Genomic DNA, 25,966 nt, shown 5'->3' on the forward strand with positions numbered 1-25,966 from the left:
CAAGTACAGCTGTAAAAGCCCCGTTTTCAAACTTCAGGGGATAAGGGACGACCAGGGAGGGTGGGAATTTTAACATGAAAACTTTCAACCTGAACCACACAGACCTTGGAGTGTCCCCCCTCCCTCACGCCCCCTTCTCTTTTCCTCCCCCCACCATCCGTCAGCATCATGGTGCTCTCTCTCTCTCTCTCTCTCTCTCACTCACTCGCTCGCTCTCTCTCTCTCTGTTTTATCCCTGCGTCACACCAACTCGGTGAAGACATGGCGTCTCTCGGCGCTTGACACGGGTCTCGTTGGCGTGAACAGACCCCGAGAAATACAAGGCGTTAGGCTGTCAGCAAAGGGACCGACCCCCGCGGCGCGCCGCTGCGAGGATAGGCCGAGAGGAAACCCCAGCACACACACACGGCGAAAAAAAAGTAGCAGAGCACAGGAGAGACGACGAGAGGCGCTCCGAATCCGAGCGCAGTTTCGGCTGCGCAGGGAGACGCCGAGTTCTGCCGAACCGAGCCGAACCGGACCAGGAGGGTGAGGGGAGGGCGGGGGGCGGGTGAGAAAGAAGGGGCGGGTCTGCCAAATAAATCAAGTCTGAACCTGAAGGTGTGTACATGAAGGGAGACGCTATCTATCTATCTATCTATCTATCTATCTATCTATCTATCTATCTATCTATCTATCTATCTATCTATCTATCTATCTATCTATCTATCTGTCGACGCAGTCAGCCACCGTTTATAGCGATGTATTTTTCTTTACTGTAACTTCAGTACCCACTAAGACAAGAAAGAAAACAAAAATCATTTTCTTTAGTTTTAACAGGTATGGACATGTGATTTTTAATGCCAGGTCATGTTAAGTGGCACTTCCTAGCAAGTGCCAAGTGGCTGTCCCTGCCTGGCACTGCATGATCACCGATCTGAACCCAGCAAGCTGCCCATCGACTTTAAGTAGTGCTTACTTTTGTCCTGCTCATCTGTGCAATCTAATTGGCCAGGGCTGCCGGACTAGGCTGCCCAGCTTGGAAGCACTTTAATCAGCAGCAGGATGTGAGTGTATTAGAATGCGTGTGTGAGACAGCGGCATAATGTGACTGTGTCCTGCAGGTGAGGTGATGGAAGGCCAGGCCACCTCAGGAGGTCAGAGTTTGAAGGTTGCCCAAGGTCACGGTGGTCAGCAGTTCGCAGAGGGAGATGATGTGCTGGCAAGGTGGAGTGATGGCCTGCTGTACCTTGGCAATATTAAGAGGGTAAGCCTGACCATCTGTTAGCATTGGAGGTGGGAAGATGGGATTTGTGGAGGAGGGGTGGAGGTGGGGGAAGTACTGCTGAGGCTGGGAAAGGCCAGGCATGGAGGACTAAAGGAGGAAACACTTGGCTTTCTGTTGAAAATGAGCAGGCAAATTATATATAGGAGATGTGTAATATATGAGGTCTAGAAATTGGCAAGCTAATATTTTTTTTTTCTTTTCTGTTAACAGGTTGACAAAGCGAAGGAATCTTGCTTAATTCGCTTTGAAGATAACTCAGAATTTTGGGTCCTCTGGAAAGACACACACTCTTGTAAGCAGATATATCTCATATTGCTTTGTGTATTAGTCACATGGTGTGGTGTGTGGTGCAGGTGTCAGTGCTGCTACTTTACAAATACTGTGTCTAGTTCAGGTTTATGAGGTCATCTTTGCCAAATGTATGGATTCATTGTCTGTGTGGAGTTTGTACGTTCTCCAAGTGTTTCTGTGGGTTTTTCTCTGGATTTTCTAGTATTCGTTCCACATATCAGAGACGTGTATGTTAGGTTAAATGCAAATTTAAAAGGCCATATAAGTGAGTATTAGTATGTGCATAAGTTGGCCCTATGATCGATGGGCACACCATCCAGGGCTGGTTCCTCCCTTTTGCCTGATGTAGCCCACCCTGACTGTAAACTGGACTAAACAGGTTTGAGTATATGTTATTAGTTCCATTAGTACCAAATGGTCCATCCTAGTTTGCTGTTTCTGATTACTAGAATACTTTATAGTTTGAAGTGTGGGGTACCATGATAGTACAGAGTGACATTTTCTTCAACCCTAGTTCAGTTTTTAGCTACATTCTGAGTGTATGTGGGATTTTCTGTCAAAGGTTCAAAGACATGCCATCAGTTTTATTGGTGCCAAGTCCATGTGAGCAAGGGAGTGATTGAGTTTACCCAGTGATGAACTGGTGTAATTTAACGGGTATTTTGTGGCCAGTGTGGATCACTCCAAGCATTTACTGACAAGTCTTCTTTATTGTCCTTGTCTATTCCCCTCTGGATATTATTTATTGTTATTTGACAACATGCAGCTTTAAATTTGCAATGTAGCCCTGAATGTAAAATGCGATTTTTTTTTAATATAATCTGTCTTTGTTATCTGTTCATTTTTGCTTTAGATTGTAAACTATGTATTTATTGCATAGGATGTCGTTGTTTTGAGGCTTTGCAATAATATCAGTTGCTAAGGTGTTTCAATTTGCTGTTTGCGCTCACCATACAACATCTGTGATGCAGATTACTGAAATATCTGGGTGCTATAAAGACCCTATTCAAAAGCAGAAGCCCCAAATCTGAATGGAAAGCCTGTATGTTCCTTAAATGTGAGTCGCATGCTGCTTGGAGTCACAAGCTACAGGCTGACAAGCTGGTCGAAGGCATCTGACTGACACAAAGACAGCTGGCCAGTTCTCTGTATCAGCTAGAGGTAGAGGTTTTAGCCAGCCTTTGATCACCTGTGGTGTGTTGAAATCCAGGAAATGAAACAGCTTATCAGTTTTTGTACATAAATCATTATCAAAAGGCAGCATAGACTGTTTTTTTTTTTTACCATTTTAAAAATTTTTGAATGTGGGTGTTTTAGTTAGATTAGCCTGAATTTTCCTACTCTTTGACAAAATTGCCTGTTTCTAGTTGACAACAGAATCATTTGCTTCTTTAGATTGGTTTTCAGTTGTAGCAGAACTCTGTGTTAGTCTGGGAAAGAAGAGCATGGTGTCATCACTGCTACTGCAGTCAAGGGCAATTCAGGATTCCCAGACAGATGGCTCCCACTTTAGCTCAGAAGGCTTGACACTCTTCTTTCATCTGGTGCCTGCCTTGAGCTGTTTCCAAATGAGATGTGAACTTGTAATTGCGTGCACTCCAGTTGTCCCCATGTAATCCAGACACAGTCAGCATTTAAAGTGCCTGGGAGCTTTGTAGCCTTCAGGATTGTGATGATGAATACGAAAATGGTTAATATAAAAAAATACATATATGTATGTATATTTTCTTGCTGCTTCAAACTCTGTGTATGTACAGTCTGTACTCATTATATATGCACTTGAAAAACATTACAACTGAAAAAATGCCAAGCTGATGATAGTCATTAATTTTCTGAGGAGAGTAAAAAGAGGTGAAAGACAAAATGATCCAGTCAGAGGCAGTAACTTACGCATGTTTATTCTCATGAGGCAATGAAAGGTGTAAAGAAAAGCAGAAATGCTTTTGCCAAATGTGTGCTCAAAAAAGAGCTTGGAGCTATCAGTTGAGTTCAAGATAGCAAAGGCAGGACAAAAAAGTTATTGGAAACTTTTGTATTATAGTTCATATTTGTATTTATGCCTGCTTTACATGTCCATAGCAGGTTTGGCAACAAAATGATAGATAGATAGATGGATACTTTATTAATCCCCAAGGAGAAATTCATATACTCGAGCAGCAGCATACTGATAAAAACAATATTAATTAAAGAGTGATAAAAATGCAGTGCAAGGTGGAGAGTGCGAGGAAGGTATAACAGTCAATAATCTTGTGTAATGTTAACATTTACGCCCCGCCCGGGTGGAATTGAAGAGTCGCATAGTGTGGGGCTCAGTCTGTCAGTGGAGCAGGACAGTGACAGCAGTCTGTCGCTGAAGCTGCTCCTCTGTCTGGAGATGATCCTGTTCATTGGATGCAGTGGATTCTCCGTGATTGACAGGAGCCTGCTCAGCGCCCGTCGCTCCGTCACAGATGTTAAACTGTCCAGCCCCGTGCCTACAATAGAGCCTGCCTTCCTCACCAGTTTGTCCAGGCGTGAGGCATCCCTCTTCTTTATGCTGCCTCCCCAGCACACCACTGCGTAGAAGAGGACTCTCGCCACAACTGTCTGATAGAACATCTGCAGCATCTTATTGCAGATGTTGAAGAACACCAGCCTTTTAAGGAAGTATAGTCGGCTCTGTCCTCTCTTGCACAGAGCATCAGTATTGGCAGTCCAGTCCAGTTTATCATCCAGCTGCACTCCCAGGTGTATATAAGTCTATACCCTCTGCACACAGTCACATCTGATAATCATGATGTCCGTGAGGGGCCTGGGCCTTCTAAAATACACCACCAGCTCTTTGCTTTTGCTGGTGTTCAGGTGTAGTTGGTTTGAATCGCACCATTTAGCAAAGTCCTTGATTAGGTTCCTATACTCCTCCTCCTGTCCACTCCTGATGCAGCCCATGATAGCAGTGTTGTTAGCATGTGGCAGGACTCCGAGTTGTATTGGAAGTCCACCACAATTATGTGATGTCAAATGTGATGTCAAGCCACAATTATTTTGTGCCCCATGCAAACACCCTGTAGATATAAGCAGAAGACATCCACAGTCAATACTTATCTATCTATCTATCTATCTATCTATCTATCTATCTATCTATCTATCTATCTATCTATCTATCTATCTATCTATCTATCTATCTATCTATCTATCTATCTATCCAACCAACTGTGCTCTCTTCACTTTGCCTTATTTAGAAACTATGGCTTAAAGTAATCCCTTCTTTATATAGCATAAGCAATACATGTAGTGCTTGGAGGGAGCTTTACTTGTATGAATTGTATTGATAGAACAAGGAAGTATTAACTAGGTTCAGTGTGAGTGAAAATTAGATGTAGATGAACTTGTAGGAAATCAAGTGAACAAAAAATAAGATGAACAAGAGCATATTGGAAAGAAGCGGGCCAGACAGATAGATAGATTAGAATAACCAAAGAGAGTAACCTGGGTAAGAGAATACTGCAAGTTGATGTTACAGGAAGCAACTCATTTTTGTATATAAGATGAAGGGCGAGAGAAATAGAGAAAACCATTGAACTTGTCATTGACCAGCACACCTAGGACCATGATGCTGTATGTGGAATCTCAAATAATTAAAATCCTTGTCTCAAAGTAATTAATGAGATACAGTACTATATAGTTTATACCTTTAAGCAATTTGCCATGAGAAAGACAATCTACAGTATATATTGAATTTATTATTGTTATATTTTATTGTTGTTATTATTATTGAAGTATAAGTAGACATCTTCTCAAGAAAAATTGCCATGGTTGTACTGTAGTGGGCGGTGACAGAGAAAAAGAACTGAACTATTCACTGATCTGTTGTTCCATCAAGGCAAACACATTTTTATTGTTATGCTTACTTACCCATTCACTTATCCTTGGGAGTCACTAAGTCACTGGGAGTAAGATCTTCCACCAGCAAAAAGGCATGAAAGGCAGTAACCATTCTAAGTGAGGTACTAGTTTACTGCAATGTGTAAATTACAGCATCTTTGAATTTTTTTTTTTAATCTCAAAGCTGTTATATTTGTATTATCTTTGTTATGTTGCTTTCAAAGGTCGAGATGCCATAAGCAATAAGAATAGAAATTGGGTGATTGATACGGTCAAGGGCAGGAAGGTGAATTAATTCTGCTGCTTCACTGATCCATTGAGGCTGTTTGGAGTTTGCATATTGTTGCACCTACATGTATTTTTTTTCTGAGGGTATGAGAAATTAATACATTAAACATATAATCTCAGGACATGGTTTACCAAACATGTAAAATTTAGATGTTTATAGCTCCAGTTATCTTCATACTAGATTTTCATACATTTGAAACCAGTTTGTGCAGGCTGATGCCTCACAACTCTAGGGAATTCGAAACAAGCCATGCTCTGATCTTTGTCTTTGTGGAAATTAAATGTTCATCACCTTGCTTGCATGATTTTTTTCTCCAGGTTCTATAAGCCTATTGGAGACTCAAAAGTGGCACTTGTTGGATGAGTGTACTTTGATATAGACTTGTCCAGGATTTTCCCTGCTTTGTGAAAAATACATTTGGGGCAGACTCTGGGCCTCTGTAACTTTATAGCTTGGTTAAACTTGATATAATATATACATAGATGGTCAGTAGGCTTCTTCTGCACATTAGCATAATACATTGAAGATGACATATGCAAACTCTTAGGGAAAGTAAAAATCAACTTTCAATATTTGTTTTTCCTTGTGTTCTTTTCCAATGAAGCTGTAAGCCCTGGGATGGAAGGTGTGTGTTGTGTTTGTAAAGGACAGGAGTCAATTCCAAGGGACAGAATTATCAGCTGCCATAAGTGCCGGCATGGTAAGAGTTCTGAATGTATAAGATTGTGCGTCATTTTTTTCCTGATTATTATTGAAGATGTCCCCTTTCACATTACCCTCTTTTATTCATATTTTATCTATGTCTTTCTCAATTCACATTTAGAGCTGGCTCTGTCATGTGTACTTTGGCCCTTTTCCTTTGTTTCTTCTGTCTCCTGTAACTACTTGTGCCTTGGCACTTTTTTCTTTAGAGGATCATGTTACTGTTTGTTGCCGTTCTTTTTCACTCTGTGTATTGCCTAATAATCTATCACCTTATTTGCCCTTTTATTATTTTGCAGTTTAATTGTTGGGATATTTTACTAATTCTTATAGTCATTGTATTTTTTCATCCCTCCTGTTTTATATGACCTAGGTAATATATTCTTTAAAACATCCACCAGTTACACCGGTGTCATGTTATTTTTATTTCTGTCTTGTCTAATTCATTTCTCCTTCTTATCTCACCAAGTTTGCTTTTGGCATTTGGCCTCTGTATTTTCTCCTGTAATAATTTGTGGAATTAGAGCGGTCCTTTTATGTTCCTTGCACAGGTTACCACCAGCAGTGCCATGTGCCACGGATAGAAGGAGACCTAGATGTTACTCCCTGGACCTGTAGGCAGTGTGTGTTTGCTGTTGCCACCAAGGTATTTGTTTTGTTGATTGCAGTGCAGTGACATTTCTGTTGATTAATGTGATTCTTATGCTTTTCATATTATATATCTATAGCAGTCTGCAAAAATGTGTAATACATCTATGCAGTCACAGTTTTTGTGCCCCTTCTTCCTTACAGAGAGGGGGTGCCAGAAAGAAAGGCCGCTTTGCCAGGCTCATGCAGGCCATGAAATTGCTTTTGCCGTATCAACTGTCAGATTTGGACTGGGACCCTCAGCACCTGACAAATCAGCAGCAATGTTATTGCTACTGTGCTGGACCTGGGGAGTGAGTGATCATCTGATTTCAAATTTCTAATGGACTATAAGATGAATTTGACTTATTAGCCAGTTGGAGTTCAGTTTTTCTGAGTGTATGAAAATGCTGGCTGTGGTTTTGATTTTTTTTTCTCCTGGTCACAGGTGGAATCTGAAAATGTTACAGTGTTGGACGTGTGGGCAGTGGTTTCATGAAGCATGTACCCAGTGTCTGACTAAACCACTGCTGTATGGGGACAGGTAAGTTACTGAATCAGATAGTTTCCATGGAAATGTGGAAAGCTTTGAAAAGCATACTCTTAACAACCATCCCATATACCTGAAATGAGCTGCAGAAAATCTCAGATACTCAGAAAGGAGCCATTGTTTATGTCGCTACAATGAACCTTTACGGTAAGCCCTGAACCTGTTGTTCAAATGAAGGCCTCCTTGCCAGAATGTATAGAATTAGCTAATTTCCTCAATAAACAATTATATAAATAAATTTTGAAAAGGCATCAGAAAGGCACTAAAGTCTCAGTCATAAAATAAAAAGGTGCAATAATATCATTTTACTTGGCTGCAACTGTGGTAAGTCACAGTTGAATATACTTAAACCAAGAAGCCTACCAGAGTCACAGGCAAAATAGAAAAGCCAGCTGTTACTCCTGTACTAAAAGCTGTGCCAGATACAATCATAACCTTTAAAAAGTATCTGGATGAGACTGTACTTGGGGCAGCATAAATATTAGTCTACCAGATACACCAAAGAACTGAATGGGATTCATCCTGTTTTCTGAACTTCATGAGTTGTTCCATTCTTATATTAAAGTTAGTTGTAATAGTTCCAAGCAGTGCTACAAAGTGTCGTTCTCACCCAAAACATTTCAGCTGTTTATTATAATCTTACAAAAGAACTCAAGTGAAATCTCTGGTTATGAGGGGCATGACTGATTTTGATATCAGAGATGTAAATAGTCCGATTCCTCAATCAAGAACTTTACAAAGTGGTGACCATATCAATGTGTCAGAAAAATGTTTTTTGTTACTTTACTTGCTTTTGCTCATCCTAGAATATAAATGCATAAATGTAGTGTAAACTAAAGGCTGCTAAAAAGACCATAATGGTTTCTATTTTAAGATTATATTTTGTCTGATAACACTTTACAAAGGAAAAGTTTAATTGTACAGTACATTTTCCTTTTTCCTGGTAATATCATTTGTTCAGGCTACTTGGGGATATGTTTATTTTGATTTATTTATAAACTGTGCAAGTAATGGGAGATGCCCTAGTTGCACTGTTGATCGTTGTAATACCTTTATATATTTAAGCTGATGATGACATTTGCTTTGTTATAATGAGATGTGTGCTGCGGGGAGTGCAGCCTTCTTAACCGACAGAGCTGACTCAGTCTCACAATTTTTCCAGTATTTTCAATGATGCGAATGCTGCTTCCACCTTTTATATTATGTGACTGTGTCTTGCTCTTTGTTACAGGTTCTACCAGTTTGAGTGCTCTGTCTGCACAAGGGGGCCTGAGACTATTAGGAGACTCCCAATGAACTGGTAAGAATAAAGATAAGTTCTCTAAATGACCTTTATACTGGGTGTAGTTGAGAGATGTAGCATTGTGTACTGGTTGTTATGAATGATTTCAGAGTATGAAGGGTTAATTTATGTTGTACTGATTACTGCTGTCGTACAAAGAAGTGTTTGGCAGCCTTTGTGACACATATTATAAAACTGGCTAATGTCTTCTTTTCATGTCCCCATATTGTGATGTTGTTATGTGACTGGAGAACAGTGAAGCTGATGTACTGTGAAAAAATGTGCATATAAAAGCATTTTTAATTTGTTTTTTAATTTTTTTTTGTAAATGTATATGGGAGAAAGCAAAGGAAACATCAGTGATAGTTTAACAGATTCTTAATGCCACTAAACATTCCATCTAGACTCAGTGGTCATCTTAAATGTGCGGGCAATGGCTACTTTCTTGCCCAGGCTTCTCAGAAATTACCAGAGCTTTTTCTTTGCTCCTTAATTCTTTCACACTTTAATTAAGTTTACTCCCTGTATGTAACCACTAGGATTCATTTGCATGTGCCCTTTCCACCAACATAAAACATAAAGGAAACACATATAAATATTAGGAACGATGTCCACAATATGTGCAATTTATAGTGCAAAAAGCATGTTATTTTTGGGGTTTAAAGAAGAGCAGTCATGCAGGTAAGGTTCTACAGCTATTCACCACTCGTGGTGAGCGGACCCCGCTGAATTTGCTTTGTCTCAAGTTTGGCAAAAACGTGAAAATGTTCCGTAATTTTGTTGGAAACTCAGCAAAGCGTATTGAAGTGAAGGAGAAACTGAACTAGTTTTGAGTAGATTATAATGGTGCAGTGATCTTTTAAGTGTTCTTGAGGGCTACAGAAGTGTCTGCCAGCTATGATGGATCAATTATTGTAGCCAAAAATGAGACCTGAGCTGGGCACCAACATACCAGTCTGACGTAAATTTATACTCGGTCCACAATAATCTGAGGCATACATGTATATAGTGTAAATTATTCACAAATGCACAAAGAACTCATCTGGCAGCACCGTAAAGTGTGAGGGGGAATGTGCTTACACTATACGTCTATGAAAGTTCTTTGCATGTGTGATGCAAATCAGGCAGGTAGCATAGATTGGGTAGTGACCATGTCCATCATGGTTGCTAAAGCTCTGTGATGTCATGATGGCCTCGCAAAGCATCATAGGATGCTGGGGGAAAAAAAAAAGTTTGTCTAAGCTGGCCACAAGGTGACATTTAAGGGAAAAAGTCAGCTAACAAGGTCACAGGCAAGCCTAGCAAATTTACTGCAAAAAATACTGAAGAGAATTTTTGCAATCAACAGTATTCACCATACAATCATTCTGGAATAAAAGCTTTTTTGAATCTTGCACCCTAGAATTTGATACCACCATACTTTGTTTTAGCAAGCAGTGCCTGTAAGTCAACTCTTTTAAGCGGTGACAGCGGATGGCCCTTTATAAGTGTTGGTGAGAGTGAGCTTTATTCAAAGCTTTAGAGTTTTTAGTTGCTCTTAAATGTCCATGTAATGTACAGTACCTCCATCCTGTCTTGCTTTTAATGCTGGAATAGACTTCGCTTCCCTACAGTCCTTTAATGGATGGAATGGGTTCGTAAAATGGATGCATGGATGGAGAAGCATGTGGTCTTTATAGTTTATTGCTTTCCAGTAAGCATTACCAAAGTAGCACACAAAAGGCACTCTATCTGCCATACCTTCTGTTAAACTTTTTTAACCACTTGACTTGAGCCTTTTGTCCATTAGGTGGAGAGACTCTTTACAGCTTCATTGGCATCAGAGCTTCATTGGCATGTGGCAGATTATGGATTTTAATGCGTCCTTCTGTTCTTAATCATACAGCCTTTGCCTCCAGTCAATTTTTGTTTTAGCCTCCTAGTGATTACCAAGTTGTAAATCCCTTATCAGAATGCAGCCTTGCTTCTTTTGTAAGATGTTGGTATAATGGACATCTGTGGAGCATCTTGTATAATCCACCAAAATGCAGATTTCTGTGTCTACAACACATTCTTAATGAGAGGCCAGTTCCAGTTCAGGGTCCATCTCTTTTTATTTTTTTTTCCTCTGCAACAGAGTTCTAACAGGTCTTACATATATATTTATTTATATGTTTATTTGCTTAGTGAACGCTTTTATCCAAAATGACTTAGAAAAGTGGTCAACATAATCAAGGTACTGCCAGTCTGGGGACCATTTGGGAAACAAACATTACACGACAGGGTACAAAATTGATAATCGCAAGTGAGGTTGTCTCTGAGTTCTTATCAGCTAATATCAGATAAACAGAAACACCAAACAAAATAGTCTTCTAATGCTTCTTAAACAAATTGAGGGAGTCAGCACTTCAGGTGGAAATGGGCAGCTGAATCCACCAGTCAGAAGCTGCACATGAAAAGAGTCTGGACTGAGATTTGATATCAAACTATGGTGGCATCAACAGATACAATTCAACATCAGACCTTCGTGGACAAGAAAAAGTGTAAGACCTTAGAAGTGTCTCCATATATACAGGTGCAGACTCACTGACTACTCTTTAGGTAACCATCAAGGATTTGAACCTAATAATGTGCTGCTATAGGAAGCCAATGTAGTGATCTGAAGAGAGGAGTGATGTGTGCCTGCCTTGGTTTGTTGAACACACACCTGCCACTGCATTTTGAACCTGTCAGCATAAAGTTACAGTAGTCTAGACGTAAGAAGACCAAAGGCTTGTCCAGAAGTTGTGCTGCATATTCTGTCTATACCTTGATCTGCAGGACTGAGAGACCACAGATACATGGTCCCTGTGTGGCAGCTGGTCATTAATCAGTCACCACCCTAAGGTTGCATACTGACTTGGTGAGTGTTAGCTATAGTGAGCCAAGATGAATAGATGGATGAGTTGGGATAAAAAGAAGGTCTTTCTTTACCAGGTGTACCTTCATTCAGTTTGCAATATCAGTGACACATGTTCAAATTCTAGCTGATACTGCTGATATAGCTCTGTTTCATTAGGATAGCACTGATAGGAAAAACCATGAGAGAGGGTCTAGTGAGTAAGTATATCAAGAGAAGAAGAGAGGGACCAACACTGATCTTTGTGGCACCACAGTGTTCGCCTGGTGCACACCTGACATCTCTCCACACCAGGATACATGGTAGGATCTGCCCGGGATTTAGGACTCATACCATATAAGGGCAGTTGTAGTGATGTCAAGGTCAGAGAGGGTGGCAAGTCGGATCTGGTGGTTGACTGTGTCAAAGGCAGAGGAGAAATCTAACAGGATGAGCACTATGACATGTTGGTAGCTCAGGCCTGGCATAACATTTTGACAATGGTGAGTAGAGCTGTCAGTGTGGAGTGGCTTTTCTTGAATCCTGACTGATTAGGATCAAACAGTTTGTTCAGCATACTTTTTACCTGCTTGATTTTTCTCCTCTGGCTCAGGTTAAGTTTCAGCATTTCAACTCTGGTATTCTATGGTTCTTTGTAGAAGAATTCAAATTATCACATTACAACGGGTATTAAATGTTCATCCAAAGAGACTAATATATAATATATATATAGTGTGTGCAAATATAGCGAAATTGTTAATGTTCATGTGCTAACCAACATGCACCAGTTTCAACTCTATGGCGCCACCTCTTATTGTTGAAATCAAACCTTAAGGTGTTTTCACATAAACATTAGGTAACGGGTAAGTACATACGTACAAGGAAAGCAAAGTTTTTATTTATTTTTTTGAATGCTTCATTTGGTTTTTACTAGTGTTGGTTAAGGTCTTGCATGATTTGTCTTGATTTCAGCATTCACATTTCAATAAGGGTGTGTAGACTTGTATATATTGCAGTGCTACCCAGTGGTTGCCATTGCTGCCCAAATGGATAACTTGCTCTTTTATATTTCTCTCTGTTAGGCAGCACATTGTCCTAAGAAGGACGGCTCGATTTAGACACACTAGTTGGAAATTGTGCAGCTGTAGCAGGCTTGCCATTTTTGGCTTCCCTCAGCTAGCAATGGAGCTGATCATTTGAATGATGAAATGCCAGCTCATACTGTTAGTGACTCATCACAGATGCAGCTTGCCAAGGCCATTGCAGTGCTTTGTGTTTTTAGTTATTTTTAACTTATATGGTCAAATCACACTGCATATACTGCATTTAACCTCTTAACTGATGCTATTTTGTCTTATATTTAGCTGTGTATATTTTTTAAATTTATAAATTAAATTTGGTTTGTAAATGCTATATTGTTTGATGTTAGTGCTTTATTTGTGTTTATTGGATAAACACAGTTTTAACAATGACTTACTAAAAACATTTTTAGTTTTAATTAAATGGAAATAAGAAACAAAAACTAGAAATTATTTCAGCTAAAGCTAAAACAGTGTGTTGAGATTGTGAGATTGTGTTCAGATTTCAAAGCATTGTATGACACCATTTTCCATAGATTCAGGAGCAGTAGGCAACATCTCAGTTTCTTTATCTCACCTTTCTGCTTATTTCCAGGGTAGATGTGTCACACCTTGTCTTGTACCACCTAAGTCTGTGCTGCAAGAAGAAATACTTTGATTTTGAGCGTGAGATTTTGTCCTTCATCAACGAGAACTGGGATTCACTGATGCTGGGATCGGTGTGTACTTTTATGCTTTTGTTTTACTTGCCCCATTACGCAAATGTAACAGTGGAATTCTAATGATGGAGTATGTTAGCTCTGATATTACAGGGCTTGCTAATTATTAAAGCTGCTGTTGTGGAAATCTGTGAGAGTGCTGCTGACTTTGATATGAGAAGCATGCACAGTGTTGGGTGAGGATGGCGCATGTATCAGTGTATGAGTGCATCTGTATGGTGGAGGCCAGTTAAAAAGAAAGAGAGAGAGAAAGAGAGAGAGCTGATTATGAACACAGAGCATTGCCTCTACTGGAATAAATCCCACTCTCTTCTTTATCACCCTTTAACAGTTGTCAGACACACCCAAATCAGAGCGAGGTGAGAATATCCTCACTGCCTTGAACTCACACAGAGACAGGTAAAGTACTGATTCTGACTATGAGAAAGAAATTTTCATTTATTTTATAAATAGTCAATAAGGTAATAATGTTTGGCTTTTCTTTAGATTTGTTTCTGGTAAAGAAATTAAAAAGAAGAAATGTCTATTTGGGCTACATCTACGGGCACCACCCCCTTTAACCTCTGACCTGACACCTGTGACACCTGATCTACCTTCTGTGATGCCACAGGGGGGAGGTTCATCCCAGTCCAGAAGAAGGTAGCTTTTGTTTCTGCATTGCTTCTAAAATTTGATGTGTTTGATTTAAATTTTACTGTTAACAATAATTTAGAACATAATAGTATTTTACTGTTAACAATAATTTAGAACATAATAGTATTTTACTGTTAACAATAATTTACAAACTCTGCCTTGTGCCTGATGCTTGGATAGGCTCCAGCTTCCCAATGACCATTCTTAGGTTGAGTGGTTTTAGAAAATGGTTACAACCCAGTACAGCTATACTGTAAAAGACCCATGCTAAATGTGCTGGAGCTAGCGTAGAGTCTGTAAATACCTCAAATGCAACAAATGGAAGTTCTATTTGTGATTCATATCCTGTGTTATTTGAGACACTTCAGCACGCAGCGTTTGCTAGGCAGTCTCTTGGGGTAACTCAGAAGTTGAGTATCAGCTTGTAAATTAATTAAAGTGCTTCCTTCAGACACATTTTAAGAATGTAATAATGAATGTATCACAGTCCCCACAAAAGCAAGCTGATTCCAGATATAGCTGGGATAGCCAGCCCACGCAAGCCTTTTGGTTCATGGACAGCACATTTAAGGAATTCCAGTCTCTTTTGTGATGATGCACAGTTGAAATGAGTAGCTTAGAGCTGCAATGTATCCCTTTGGAGTCTGTTTTATTAGGTTGGAAAGCAATTCTGTGGAAACATTATTGATGAGATTTTTGGTAGAATTTTTTACAAAACAAACTTAATTTTTTGAACACCAGCTCTATAGGATGTATAGTGACGGTTATGTATTTAATAATTCATATTTTTTTCACTGGACCACAGGCAGCTTACATTTGTTGTTTATCATCTTGTAGTAAGTAATTTGTGACGATTAAACCTGTAAAGTTTTGGTTGCTAATCGAACACCCTATAATTTTGGCCGTATTAATAGTCAAAGTCAATGAGTGGAGAAATGGCTTTAAAATCCAGTGCCAATATACATTTGCTCATTAAAGTGACACATGAAATGACACTTTTTTCCTTTATATCTTAATACTGAGTATTATGGTGTTGAAATGATTAAAGGTGCTGCTTAACAACACCATAATCCAGAGTTAAATTTGTATGCCATTTGTACATTTCTTTTTTCTTGTGAGTTTTTTTCTGGTGTCTTGGTTTTTTCCTTCATCCCATAAACATGCAGGTTATGTTGATTGACGTTTTTAAAATGACCACTCAGGTCCCAATCAGGGTGGTTCATCATTTGGTGGGTGTAGCAACACACTGTATCAGTGCATGCTGATGTGAGTAAATGAGTGAGTCCTGCAATGGACTGGTGGCTTGTCCAGGTGTGGTCCTCTGCTAGCAACTAATGTTACCAGGACTGAATAAGTGGTTTGAAAAGCAAATGAGCAAATCACTTCTTAATTGAAAATTACAAATAAAAATACTTTATTAGCTGTGAAGAAATTATAAAAGATGTCTGTTTTAGACTACTTCTGTATACAGTCTATTATCCTTGAATCTACACATCTACCTATGTGTTTGCTTTTCAGATCATAATAAGGGACATGGTGGTGTCGTGATATAATAGACTGGAAAAAAAATTTACGTTTTTCTGTTGATCACTAGATTATGAATTAATATTTGAAAGACAGAAAATAGAAAAAATTTTTGGTTATGCAAAATCATTGGCAGAAGTTTAAACAAATATTAAACCATCAATTCACTGAAACCAAAGAATATAAATAGAATCAAGTTTAAACCCAGAAAAATGCCAAGATTAAAAACAAAATTACAAATTTTAATTTAGTTCAAAACGAATCCCACTTTAAAGTTGTTAGCCATCATCTCTGGGTACATCCATTATTCTTTTTAGATTAGAACACAAAAACCTTTCTGTTGTTTTTTTTTTTACACATACAAACTAATAATGATTGTGCTGAGATCAGTTGCAATGTCAGCACATCTTGCTTGTACCACTAAAAATCGAACAAAATAATTGAAAGAGAACAAACAAAATCACATAAAAAGGAAAGATAGCATAATGATATAACCAAACACCCCTACACATTGAGAATGGTAGGCACAATTTTCCTCCAAAACAGAGTTAATCTCTTTTTAGCAAACTCATAGATATTCCCAGGCTTTCTTTGAAATATAATCCCACTGGTTTGTCTTCTGTCTCAGATTAATGTTCTTGTTCACTGTGCTCAATTCACCTCCAAATCACCTCAACTGGCTCCTCTAGATTTGGAAAAGGAGTTGCTCTACTTTCAGGTCTTCTTGGTCTTCCGAGATTCTCAGGCTATCTTGAAAGTTAAGGTCATCAGTCAACTACAAAACAGAGCTTCTTCTGTTTATATCTGCAGTCTTACTGTGTTTGTCAGCATGCACAGTTTGGGGGGATGAGGTTAAAGGCTAATAATAAAAGTTGCTTTATCGCCATAAGCAAATCTTGATTCATTAGTTGTAAAGAGTCTTTCAAAGTTTTCCTTTTAATGCCCACAACCCCAATCATTGCCAAAGTGTATCATCCTTTGCCAAGGATGATCTTAGTTATGTCCTAGTTACTCCTTTTAAGCTGTTGACTGGTTTTCTAAAACTGCTTTAAGGCTACCTTAATGATGTCCTCAGTGGCTCTGCTAAATCCCTGAACTGCTTTTGTTTGGCAACTAGAGCAGCTGCCAGGCAGTACTCATCCGTGAAATCTGGTGAGCCTACTGCTGGCATTACATGGCATGTCCTTCCTTTTGTTTGACAGCTATCTTATTAGTGAAATCATCTGATTTGTCCTTGGGCTGACATGATGACAGACATCAACAACTTTTTAGCTGAAATATCTTGAAGCTGGCTTCACTGCTTAGGTCTTCAACTAGATTCTTTTAGACTCGGCTGAACTTAAAACCTATTTTGGACTGTCTAGTCAATACCATGGCTTTCTGTGCCAGCCAGCCACAGGTGTCGATTTGTAAATAGCTCAACATTTTTCCTTATACATATATGTAGAAGACCCATCTTCAGATCAACCGCAATAACTACATGACCTTATTTAGAAGGTGCTTTGCTACCAGGTACACTTATCAGTTATGTATATCTTGTTTGTTATGGATATTGCATGAGTAGCATAGAAATCAAATAGCAATTCACCACTCAAATTCATATTAGACAGGCTGTTCCTTCTTATCATGCCTATCCGGGTATATGTGGCATTGATCATTTGAGCATTAAAGTTTCTTACCAGGTACAGTAATATCCTTTTGATCACCACACAATTCTTATCTAAGAAGGGAGTATACACTGAATAGCTTTTAAGCATATAACAGTTAACTGTCTGTTGCCACTAACACTAACTGCACAGCAGCTAGACAAGAGCATGTAAATATCCATACACCTGCTTAAAATTTCATGGGAAACTTTGTAGAAATGGATTAAATAAAGTATCCTATCTATCTATCTATCTATCTATCTATCTATCTATCTATCTATCTATCTATCTATCTATCTATCTATCTATCTATCTATCTATCTATCTATCTATCTATCTATCTATCTATCTATCTATCTATCTATCTATCTATCTATCTATCTAAACAAGAGAGCTGAGTACCACAATCAAGAATGATAGCACCGAAGGTTATGCTATGCATGGAGATATCTTCAGTCTACATCAAGTTGACACTTTACAGTCTTTTACCTGAGATAGGACCCCTTGCCCAGAATTTAAGTAACATTTTCTGTTCTAAGAGCTTGTTTCCAACATCAGGTTGTGCTCTTATTGCTTCCTCTGGATGCTCCCAGCTGGAAGTTTTTGGGGCAACCAGTTACTGAGTGTTAAGTGTTAAGGAGTAGGTTTTGATATTCCTGTTCTCATCATTCTCAACAGCACAGCTTTAGGTTTTCCAAAGCACCTAACCTAGGCATCACACTAAGGTCATGATCCAGGCTGGGTCCAATATTTTATATATATAAAAAAATAATATATCATTCTCAAAAGAACCTACCCAAGCAGCACTGGGAAGAAGACGGGAGACAGCCCAGGACAAGGTTCCGCACTCCCATGTAGGGTTCACTCACACTAATTTGGAATTTAAGATAATCCGCATGTCTTTGGTGATGTGGGAGGAAAACTCATGCAAACATGTGAAAAATGTGCAGAATTCACCTGGCCAAAGAGTAGGCGTGAGAGTTAAATCTGCAATGTTGGATGCCATTGTACAGCCCCATATCACACTATACATGATATATGTTATTGTTTTAGAAACTCAAGTCTTTATTGATCGACAAATGTTCTCTTTTCCATCTCAAATTCACTGTTTACCCACCTGCAAGTTAGACAGCATTCATAACTGTTGACCTGGACAAAATCTGTGTTCCCATTGTTAATGAATTTGAGTATTCTGTGTACTTGGATAAAATCCCAGGAAAATCTTTTTACCTCAAGGCTAACTGCTGTGGTGCACCTGGTTGCTTTGCTCTGCTCTGTATACAGTATATTCTGAAACAGGTGTACATCTTTTGTGGTATGAAGACCAGGACCTGCATGTGGCACTGTCGTGATTATCTTATTTAATGTATTGTATAAAAAGCATATTGTGTGCTTTTCTTTATTTATATTCCACTATTTTAATCATTCAGTACATGTTTATATTTTGTTAGCCTTTTTTTATTGTCTCAGCTCATTTCAGGGTAATAAGAAAAATAAGTGGATCTAAGTGCCTGTTTCCTAAATTTGTTTTATGTAGTGCTAAATTTTAATTTAACATCTAAATATGCTTTCTATTATATTTTTTAAATTGTTTATTCATTGTTGGACTTTTGCCTATGCAGTGTGTGTGTATTTTGCTGTTTTCTGTAGCCTCTGAAGTTTATTTTTTTGATATTTAGGGTTTGCTTATCTTATCCAGCCCTACATATTATTATTATGTTTAGAAAGTAAAAATTACAGTAGACCTTACAAATAGTCTTCTATAATCTATACCTTTAATTTTTTGAATTTTAACTAGCTTTTCATGCACTTCTGTATGTTTCTGTTTGTAGACTTAACCTTGTGGATAAACATTTGTCCACAGATTTCAGAGAGTCTTTATTTTTTTATGGTTCAAAGATATCAGTGAATCTTGCTACAGATGATCAAACGAATTAACTTGTGGCATTTACTGTTTATAACATATCTGATCTTTTTACAAAGTGTTTATGGTACAGTTTCTTTTATAGTCACCATTCTGGTGTACCAGTGTGTGGGTATTTCATCATTCTTTGTTATTTACTGTACTTTTATGATGTTTCATTGTGCATTAGGAGAGCACAAAAAACTGCTGATAACAAGTGTACACATAAACATGTATTTTCTTTGAATAAGGGATGCGTTCTGTGGTTTTCTAAGAGCAAGGTTGGTCACCGCAAGTTTCTGGAGTAGAGGTGAAGGCATCATAGCTTGGTATAGTAATGGATGGTACAACCAAGAGCACTATAGCCTCTCAAGGCCAGCTCTTTTAATGTTTTTCCTACTTCTAATAAAGTGATACCCTTTAGAAGTTAAAAATGGATCCTGTATGAAATGATCCTTTAAACTTACAATATAGAGGTGAGTTAAGTTGAAAGCTTTAAGCTCAGAGTTAAAACTGCTAACTGCATCAAGCCCATGATATTGTTTTATTAATGGAAATAAATTCAAACAGAGCAGTTTTGCATCCTTACAACACCTCATAATCAAATCTGTGTTTAACATGCACTTCTCATGTTTGCGTGAACCTCCTTTGAAAAAAGTAGGTTAATTCCAGGATTCAAAGACCTTCAGTCCTTTGAACAAGCAAGGGTGTGCTGTTAAGTTTGTTATAAAATTGTTGTTGAATTACCCTGGGCAGGGTGCAAATGTTTTCATATATTGCCTTGGATGGGCTGGCACCCTGCTCAGACTGTGATCCAGCCTTGCACTCCTTCTAACCTCTGATCCATAATCATCTGTATCCTGTTAAATTTGTACAAGAAATGATTAAGGCTGAAAAGAAAAATAAATAATATAGAAATGCATTTTATGCTCAAAGAAACTGAAAATAAGACTTCTGAAACACATAATAGAATGGTTGTGTGAAGAAAAAATGCAAAGACCAAAGTTTCTTAGCTCTGCAATCTGTAATATATTTTGTGCATTCATCATTTGTTCTCATCTCCAAAGGAAACTGCTGCAACTTCAAAACATTTGTTGCTTTTCTTTGGTGATTTGATTCCTTCATTTCAAACTGCAAAGCATTGCAATGGGCCGGTTAAATGAACTCTTGAGACCATCCGTTATCATACTGGAATGACTATTTTTGACTGATTTTGTGCCTCGTAGAAGAGGGTGTAAAAATTTTAGGCTTAAAACCTTTTGGGGTATAACATTTCCTGCTATATTATTGAAATCACCAATCTTTTCATCAATTTTTTTTACTTGCTTTTTCCCAGTGAGGGTCACGGTGAGGCGGAGCCTATCCCGGATGCAATGGGTGCAAGGCAGGAATCAGCTCTGAATGGGATGACAGTCCATCACAGAGCACACTAGCGCACACACCCAAGGCCAATTTAGAGTCGCCAGTTGAACTAGCAGCATATCGTTGGACTGTGCAAGGAATACAGAGTGCCTGGAGTAAAGCCACGGAACATGGGGAGAACATACTAACTCCACACAGGAGGCACTCCAGCCTGGATTTGAACTGGGCTCCAAGAATTGTGAAGCGGCAACACTACCTGCTGCACTACTGTGCAGCCTTACTGATTTAATTGCTCCCTCCATTTTAATATGGACAATCTGACCAGAAGATTAAAAATGAATCCACCTCCATTTGGGCATTGTATTTTTGTCAACATGTATCTCGCACATTTGGCACCAAAAATAACTCAATTTTTGTTTCATCTGAAAATAACATTTTGTCCCATCTGTCAGTTTAACAAACACCTAATCTTTATGTACTGACCATTCAGGAAAGGCAATTTTTCTTTCAGCTCTACAGTGACTATCATCTTAATGCATTCGCCATCAAATGGTAGTGTTGGATCCTGATGACGTATAACTGTCACATCCACATCTTTGATTGTTTTCTTTTTAGCCATTTTTTATCATAACATGTAGTGACTTTTTGTTCTTCTTTCCTCTTCTTGTCAAGATAGCAACTGTTCCAGTGGCCTTGTACTTCTTAATGATTGACACTGTAGTGGAAACTGGTGGATTGCAATTTTTTGTGATTTTATAAAGATGAATGACTCTTTTGCATGCATTTTGTCTGTCCTTTCTCTTCATGGGGGATATTACAAAGTTTTCCTTCGTACTATGATTCCCACATAAACAAGAAGCCAATAAAAACCTTTAGAAAATCCGAGGGACTTTTTAGGACTGTCCACATAACAAAATGTTTGGGAAACTTTGTATTTATACTTTGCTTTTAGAATGCTTAGTTTCATTGTTTCTTAATTACTTAATTGTGGCATTTTTACGTATTAGTTCTAGTGTCACATATTATAAACAGATGTATACAGTGATACTTGAGTGTTTGAAAAACCCTGTTGCAGTTCTTTAAATGGTTCGTTTTTACAGTCAAATCATCGTTTAATTCAAATAAGTCTTTCCTTTCCGACAAGAAAGGTTTGATTAGTTTATTCATTCATTTATTTATCAAGCCTATCCTGACATTGTCCCTGTGGACATTATATATTCTAGCAGTGTCATCATTGGCTTTTCCTTCCACAGCCAAAGAAGTATGGGTTATGTTAACTAAAACTAATTTAGCTTGGTGTGAATGGATGTGTCCTGCGATGGGCTAGCACAATTGTCCATGGCTGATTTTTTTCTTTTGTCTGACATATGTAAATTAGCATTAGCTTGAGTGCAAAAGTAAGAGAACTTCTTATTTCACTAAGTTTCAGAACACCCTTATGCAGTTATAGCAACAAACAGATGTGTTTTATAGTTACAAGTCGTTTTTTTTTTGTCAAAATCATAAAGTGTAAATTAGCACTAGTTTGAGCACAAAATGGAGAGAACCCCTTCATTCACAAAATGTTAGCACATCTTTTAACAGCTATGAAAGAAAGCAAACCAAATGTTTCGTATAGTCATCCATCAGTCTTTCCCATCTGTTTTGAGGAATTATTTTTATCAGTTTTTCCTTATAAAATTACTTCAGTTTCTTCAAATGTGTTGTCTGTCTTAAATGAACAGCTCAGTTTAGTTATTGCCACAAGCTTTGCTCTTGAGTTGAGAAGTGGGCTTTCAGTTTGCAAGTCTTGAACACAGCATTTCCGCCTCTGTTATTTAATATATTATTCTGCAGTGTTCAAGAGCAGTCTTGAGGACCCGATATCAAATAATTTTAAATTTATAGACAGTGGGCCTAATATTCTCTGCAAACATAATCAGATTTCATTTGGAATTTCTAAATTCCCATAATATGGTTGAGTTTCTTGGGTCTGTAGACACAAGTGAAGCACCATACAATAGTGCTGCCACTTCCACATTTGAAAGTAGGGATTAGGTCATTTTTGAGCATTGACAAAGCTCTGCTTACACCAAAAGTGGCATTTTTATTCACCAAAACAATCAATTTTAGACTCTATAGGAGGAATGCTGTTCTAAAAGTATACATCTGAATATGAGTAGCAGTGTGTTTGAGAGTAAATGATTCCTCCTGTCTGTCTTCCCATGAATGATACCAGAATTTCACTTGCATTTTTTTTTAAAGCATGAGCGTGGGTATTAGCTACAGAAAAATAATACATAGAGATCCTGGGATGTGGTCTTGGCACTCTTTTAAGACACCATTCACGAGTGTTCCTATTGTTCCATGTTCTATCATTTTGAAGTTTGTGTACCTACTGTTTTAGGGAACACTGCCTTACTTTAGAATGATGAATAATTGACCATTTTGCTGTTTGGTTTTCTTCTGTCTCCAGAATGCTTATAATACACTTCCCGAGATCTCTTTGTATAATGCTACATTGTGTTACACTAACATAATATAGCATTATTCAATATAGCACAATAAGACCATAGAGGTTTTGGATCTTAATATAAAGGATGGCTTATCATACATTTTCCTGATGATTGGCTCTTCGATTGGTTAACTTAGTGCCAAATTATTTTAGTGCCTGGTTATACTTGCCTCATTAAACAAGCTAATGAACCGTCCAGCTGACTTCAGTATGCTAATTCTTAATTACGTAGCTTGTTTTCTGTTGCATACATTAATTCATCCTAAATATACTAGGAGTAACATTCCCTTTTGATTGATGAGGGATTTTATGTTAGAAATGATAAGATATTGTAACACTTAAAGAACTACAACAGGAATTTGCAAGCTTTTAGGCAGCATTATATACATTTATACGGATATGTATAATATATAGTGCTTGCTAGGAGGTATTTTGCAAGGCAAAATACAAGTCACACCAGACTAGAGCTCTTATCTGTTACCCTTTCTGAGGACTGCTCATAGTCCTGCTGTGTCCGCTTTTATATATTATATCCACTGTGTGTAACTGGAGGGGTTGATTCAAGTGTCCCCTTTGCCCCTTCTTTAGTTTAGCTAATCTTCAGTGTCTTCCAGAGTTTTTCAGGAGTATGCTGTGTACTATTTGTTTCTTTTTTTGTCATCCAGATCTCTTAAAATTCTCCAAGTGGGTTTTCCTGTACTTTTGGAGATTGTGCCATTTTGAAGACAATATTTATTGTTAAAAAAATTAATTCCATCCTCTACCCAGACAGTGTGAACAGAGTCCAGAAAGTGTATTTCTGATCTTTACATTGAAGAGAGTGATCATGGGAAATGTGTAATTCCTTTTTATCAAAGTCTCTAGCATTAGGAATTTATTTCTCTTCCATTATATGATGTTAGTCTAAAAATTTCCCAGTAAGGAGTTATTCACTTTTCAAAGCAAATTAACAAGCATGGCTCAGATTCCTGATCCAGCTTGTTATACTTTTGCTCTTTTCTATTGAAAAGCTTTCTCTGTTTGCCCAGTTACTCTCCAATGACCACAATAGTCAAATGTCACAGAGGTGGCTGCTCCACATCAGCATTCATTGTTATTTGTACCTTTGTTAAAGGGCAGTGCTTGAATACAATTAACGGAGAGAACTCTGCTGATAAAAAGTGAATTACAAAGAAAATAATTAAACAAGACACTTTTGCGTATTCAAAAATGAGGACGAAAATTTCAAATCACAGATTGTAATGTCTATATACATAAAGAATGACAGCAGAAGGCCTTCAGGTTAAAAAAGAAAGTCAGTGTGAAATACTGATTATTAATTATATTCAGAAAGTGACAATTGGTTAAGAGGGGATATGTGTGCAAACAACAAATTCTGAAGGCAAGCATTTTGGCCACTTGTGTAATTATTAGCTAGCAAAAGCTTTTATCAAACTAAACATTTTAAAAGAAATGAAAGAAAAATTTACTGAGTAAGAGTTATACAAATGTGTTACACTAGTTAAATTTTAACAAAATGTGAAGAAATCCATTAGATAGTACAATAATGGTTGAAACTGTGAAATAACTGATTGTTTTACATAAGAACAAGAATTGTTTGATAGGAAAAAGTGCAGCCACACCTGAACTAGGACTAAGCACCCCAGTCCTACGTAAGAATGAAGATGAAAGGATGCAGTTCAAACATTTACTCCGCATTATTAGTTAAAAAATCTAGTTAAAAGATTCAAGCAGGTGCTTATTGTTTTATGTATTTTATTTCTTCTTAACGTAACGAAGACCTGATTTTATATAATTTGTGATAGGGTGGCATTCTTGTTCCTTTTTCGTGGGATCACTCTTTCTGTTTTCCTTACTCTCCACTATATTAATTTGTTTTTTCTTTCAGTTTACTTACAGTAATTAAATTCACTTAACATTAATCGTGCCCCTAAATACTTGCTATATTCTAAGCACAACATTCAAAAAGTTAATTGCCCAATACTTACACACCCTGTTGGACAGTGTATATTAGGGATCTCAAACTCAGATCATGGAGGGCCACTATTTTCATTCCAATCAGTTTCTTAATTAAAAGCACATTCTTACTATTAATTAATCACATTATTTAATTATATGGCTTGTTTGTTTTTGTATTCTGCTACAGAAGACATTTCCTAAACAGTAGATTGTCTTTTATTGAGAGTGCCATCAAAATGCTTGTGGACCAGAGAAGATCAATGCAAAATACCTATACTTTATTGAAAGGTGTATTATATGATGGACAGCTTTGTACAAATGGGATCAAGTTAATTGGTCATTTGCTGACTTGCTTTGCATCTCTTCATTGTTTGACAGCAGGTTAAAGAAAAAGAGACAGAAAAACAAAAAGGTTTTGAATTTGAAATGTTAAATCAATTACAGTTACTGCTAAAGAAGTAGGTTCTATTAGCAGTGGTAATTAGACACTAATTAAGAAAGAGGACGGAATGAAAACCTGCAGTGAATGTGACATTCCAGGATCAGAGCATAAAATAAGTGGCTAACATGTTTCCCCTCATTCACCTAATTCTCTTTTTTTGTTCAATCTAAATTAATGCAAGTTAATTTTAATTAGATATCTAAATTATCCAGTCCTCATTTAAGTACTGTCCATTCAGTGCTGCAGTATTATGGCAGATGAGGCCTTGACACTATCAAGAAAATATCAAGAAAATAGAAACTATCTCATGGGAGCCTGAAAGCAGTACATTTATTACAGGGATGAGTGAAGAAATGTTTAAAAGCAGCCTCTCTGGGAAAACTGGAGTCAAACAGCCAATCTAATTTGTGATTCAGCTCCTTTTCTCATCTTCTGGGTTGTTGAATAAGAGTCTGAATGTATGCAGGGTTTGTGAA

General features: G+C 37.8%; 1 protein-coding gene across 6 annotated transcripts in view; it reads left to right on the forward strand.

The window, feature by feature from the left end:
* Positions 1–208: 208 nt before the first annotated feature.
* Positions 209–25,966, forward strand: part of phf1 (PHD finger protein 1) — a 41,161-nt gene continuing 15,403 nt past the window's right edge. For 2 of the 6 annotated variants that reach the window (XR_005635564.1, XM_039768983.1), the window contains exons 1-10: positions 649–1,246; positions 1,478–1,559; positions 6,316–6,411; positions 6,965–7,059; positions 7,206–7,354; positions 7,489–7,584; positions 8,822–8,890; positions 13,404–13,527; positions 13,859–13,926; positions 14,014–14,166. Coding sequence is in view for 5 of the 6 variants with exons in the window: in XM_039768983.1 (XP_039624917.1) it covers positions 1,112–1,246; positions 1,478–1,559; positions 6,316–6,411; positions 6,965–7,059; positions 7,206–7,354; positions 7,489–7,584; positions 8,822–8,890; positions 13,404–13,527; positions 13,859–13,926; positions 14,014–14,166 (1,067 nt within the window). In the remaining variant the exon portion in view is untranslated. The other 4 variants (XM_039768978.1, XM_039768981.1, XM_039768979.1 and 1 more) reach the window with 4 other exon arrangements.

The sequence above is a fragment of the Polypterus senegalus genome, chromosome 11 (assembly GCF_016835505.1).
Source record: "Polypterus senegalus isolate Bchr_013 chromosome 11, ASM1683550v1, whole genome shotgun sequence".
NCBI lineage: Eukaryota > Metazoa > Chordata > Cladistia > Polypteriformes > Polypteridae > Polypterus > Polypterus senegalus.